The following is a 3,791-nucleotide window of genomic DNA, read 5'->3' as shown; positions in this document are numbered from 1 at the left end:
TCATAAAAGTTGTTTTGGTTTTAATAACGGATTTTCCATAATTCAGCAACCCATATTTCGAAAATAATATTCATTTTTTCTATCACGTAATCATTTCTTACAAATAGGAAAGAAAAAAACTCTTACTTAGATCAAATTATTATTTCGTTTACCACAGTGAACTTTTTATTATTATGTTTGTGAATAAAAATACAAACAAACTGAAGTAAAGGAAAGAACATTGATGTCAAACGAATATTCATCCTCATTCATCCTGATTTTTTTGTGTGAAACTTACGTCTTTTAGTTTCAAAACTACGTGTTATGGTCTTTCTTTTATGTATTGCGTTATGGCGTTTTGTGAAAAACCTCTACATGATGGAGAAAAATGAATATCATTTTCGGATTCAGCGTACAGGAATTACTATAGAACATATAAACATTTTAAGACAATAAAACCATCGCAGGCCTGTGTAATTAGAATTTTGACATGATATTATTTCGAAAATCGCACACGTTATAACTCAAGAAAGACAGAAATAGAAACTGAGTTTAAAATATGGATTAAAAGATATTAACAGTATTCAAATAAGAAACTTGCTAACCAACCTGAGCTCTGTCGAACACATATAGAAGGACTAAAGGTATTATTACAGGAAGTTGAAACTGGTTCCAGTTCGGTTCGATTTTCTCGTTTCTTCACTAACTTGCAACATGTTTCTGAAAAAAACACATAGTAAATGCCAGTACATAACCCCTTACTTTGTAAGTTTCAATATCTTAATATTTTATATTTTATTTTAAATATAGTTTATATTTTATGGTACATTTAAACTGGTTTCTGTATAGCGTGATTACATATTAACCATTAATTCTTCGTGTAATAAGACAGGGCAAAATATTTCTAATATATATATCACGATAATTATGTTTCGAAACGTTTTAAATATACTTAACCAGGATCAATCAACGCCTAATCATTTCAAGTAACTGGTGGGTTCTTATTATTCTTCCCAATTTCATAAAATAATTTTCATATAGACCAAGCACACATAATGGATGAGAAGAGTAGGATAAACCCAATAAAACACATATTTATCCTCATTGTCATACGTACTGGAGTGAAGAGACTTACACTGGCTAATATACTAGTCTAAGCGACATTGTAACTAGATTATTATGTCAAAAGGTTTCCTTTTAAAGAGGCTAGATTTTAAATTGTTATAAATTGGATAATATTAACAATAAACGAATTATGGATATAATTACCACTATAATCTGTATTTAGTATTGTTTTTATATTTACCTGGATCGTCTACTTCACAATCAGTATCAATCAACCAGAAATTCTCTGTGGTGTCTTTGATAATATCAGATGAGATAAAACTTTGGACTACATAACTGGAAGTCTCCCCTAGTTCTCCTAATTGTAAATTCGTGTCTATTTCGAGACAAGAATTTGCAGCTTGTCCAGCAGAGGTCGCTGTTTCCATTAACTGGAAACACTGATTTTGGAAATTTATCCATCCATCTTCACAAGGAAGATCTAGGTTGAAAGGCACAAACATTTAATATTGTAAATGTTATCTAGATTGAAAGGCACAAAACATTTAATATTGTAAATGTTATCTAGGTTGAAAGGCACAAAACATTTAATATCTTAAATGATTTTTTTTCCATATCATTGCATTTCGACCCCATTAAAGCAGTTTGTTTTAAATATGATAGCTCTACTGTCATAACTTTCATGTTTCAAATTCGCAAACTTTTATCTAGAAATTATATAACTAGGATAACTGAAATAATGATAAAACTTTGCTATTTTCACTGTGTATATTCTAGGCAAGAAATGTTGTTTTCGGTTCATACAAAATACAGTATCTAGTTTACGTACACATTCGTGTTGAGAGACAACTTACAAGCAGTGATTTCTGTGGAACGGCATGATATATTAATGTCATCCATCACACAAATCAGGGATATGTTGTATGTTGTACCCAGCAACGTGTTCTCTGCCAAAACTTCTCTAGTGATGGACGAAATGTTCTTGGTCATGGCGTTGTTTTCTAAATTGTAATATGTTACGTATTTCTCGGGTCGCAAGTAACTGACAATCGTCTGGGTAGAAGCTGGGTCAAGAACAGTGACAACAGACGGTAGGTTCCACTTGACGTGGATTTGACCTTCTGGCGTTGTTACAGCTTGTATATCAGTCAAAGGTATGACCTCTGAAAAACAAAGCAGAATAAGTTATTTTATTATCAAAAAATTACAGTCATTTTATTTATGTATATTATTTTCATCAATTATATAGATAAAATTATTGAATTTCGTCTTTAAAATATCGTGTTCGTATTTTTGAGGAGACTCGTTTAAAAGTAAAACTAATAATTATCAAATCTTCCTCTTACCAGTTGTACAACCGTAGACTTCTACTCGTAAGCATACGGTGTCGCCCCCTGACAGCTGTAATGTCACACTAAGACGCACATACCGTGCTAGCTCCACCTGGAGACCAGTATGATGATACATAATATCATCGGTGGTAGTGTTTTGGTCCGTAAAGAAATACTGAAGGGCAAAAATAATTCGTAAGGTTTTGGACAGGAATTAATCAATTTAGTTTAGTTACATTTTCATGAATAACTTTTAATATAGGACAAATTGAAGTTTCCATTAACTAACCTATATATATATATACATATGATTATCAGAATATGTGATAAGAACAAATATAACATTATCTTACTATAAGGATGATAAATTATGTATGTGTGTGTTAGCATTTATCACCTACTGTTGGCTGACTCAATTACCACAATTTTTATATGGTAACTGGAGAGTGAGTTAAAAAAAGACGCTAAAATGGGGCACATTTCCACTTATTTACATACTTTTGGCTTTGATTTTAAAAACAAGGTATACAGTTAGCATCTAATGAAGTCATTCGGGGTTTAGTAACAAAAAGAAGGAAGGGGAAACATTACCTAACATTGTCCTTTATACAATTTTTGCTTCCTTAACGGGTACGCTTAGCTAGTCTGTGTAATATCATAGATAGGAAAGTTCCAACGTAAGATTAAAATTTATGAAGGTTACGATAAAAAATTTCAGTTACTAACAACGTAAACATGTATGATACCGACAAACGAAAAAGCAAATTGCAGAACGTAGAGATCCCAAAAACAGTGCTAAAGATGCAGTAAGAGTGCTCTTTGTAAATATTAAATTCTCACCTTCCGAGGAATTGGATCTATAGATATCCCCAGATATATTATTGCTTAAAATTTATTTGATAACGTCACATTTGCCTTACCACAGATTTTAATAAACAAGAACTTCGAATTAATGACGTTTAGTTGTTGTTGAGATTCATGTTAATTTGATACAAATAACCAATCATGATTGACTGAATCAAAATCAGGTTTATTAAATAATAAAATGATTAAATTAATATATGTATTTTAATCTATATGCGTTTGTTTGTTGTGTAACGAATTTGTTATTATATATTTATTTTAATATCAACATTGTTTAGATTAAGTTTATATTTAGAAACATACATAGCTGATACTGTTAAATATGTATTGCGAAACTCCCGCCCATTCTCCAAAGTTGTAGAAGATTCTCGAGAGCAAGAATCAACAATATATGTGTGTACATAAACACTAAAATTGTATTGTTACGTAATCTGAATTTTCTATAAAACCTTCCCACTGCTATAAATATAACCAACGCAACGCGCCAAAGAGAGTATATATTATTAGTTTGCTATAGTTAGTGTGCTATAAACTTCGGAAGCTATAACTGTG

The 3,791-nt window shown here is 31.0% G+C and overlaps 1 protein-coding gene and 1 long non-coding RNA gene across 2 annotated transcripts in view; both read right to left on the bottom strand.

The window, feature by feature from the left end:
* LOC111086909 overlaps positions 1 to 1,366 on the bottom strand; it is a 2,089-nt gene extending 723 nt beyond the window's left edge. Inside the window, exons 1-2 of the long non-coding RNA XR_002611622.1 lie at positions 1,286 to 1,366; positions 589 to 699 (exon numbers count right to left, since the gene is read on the bottom strand). This is a non-coding gene — a long non-coding RNA (uncharacterized LOC111086909). The remainder of the gene's footprint in view (positions 1 to 588; positions 700 to 1,285) is intronic.
* Positions 1,367 to 1,372: 6 nt separating this feature from the next.
* On the bottom strand, positions 1,373 to 2,511 carry LOC111086908. Its single transcript, XM_022391679.1, has 4 exons — positions 2,391 to 2,511; positions 1,899 to 2,207; positions 1,433 to 1,525; positions 1,373 to 1,380 (listed from the first exon to the last, which is right to left on the bottom strand). Exons 1-4 carry the CDS (start codon positions 2,509 to 2,511, stop codon positions 1,373 to 1,375), a joined length of 531 nt encoding a protein of 176 aa, XP_022247387.1.
* Between the last annotated feature and the right edge of the window lie 1,280 nt (positions 2,512 to 3,791).

The sequence above is a fragment of the Limulus polyphemus genome, unplaced genomic scaffold, assembly GCF_000517525.1.
Source record: "Limulus polyphemus unplaced genomic scaffold, Limulus_polyphemus-2.1.2 Scaffold1545, whole genome shotgun sequence".
NCBI lineage: Eukaryota > Metazoa > Arthropoda > Merostomata > Xiphosura > Limulidae > Limulus > Limulus polyphemus.
The sequence above is the reverse complement of the archived record's forward strand: the minus strand, read 5'-3'. Positions and strand labels throughout refer to the sequence as shown.

Excerpts from the sequence above, each read along its gene's own strand:
- LOC111086908 (XM_022391679.1), bottom strand. The coding sequence starts at position 2,511 with ATGTATCATCATACTGGTCTCCAGGTGGAGCTAGCACGGTATGTGCGT. Across the intron at positions 2,208-2,390 it reads AGTCTACGGTTGTACAACTG|AGGTCATACCTTTGACTGAT; the intron begins GTAAGAGGAAGA and ends TTTGTTTTTCAG. Across the intron at positions 1,526-1,898 it reads TTCCACAGAAATCACTGCTT|ATCTTCCTTGTGAAGATGGA; the intron begins GTAAGTTGTCTC and ends CTTTCAACCTAG.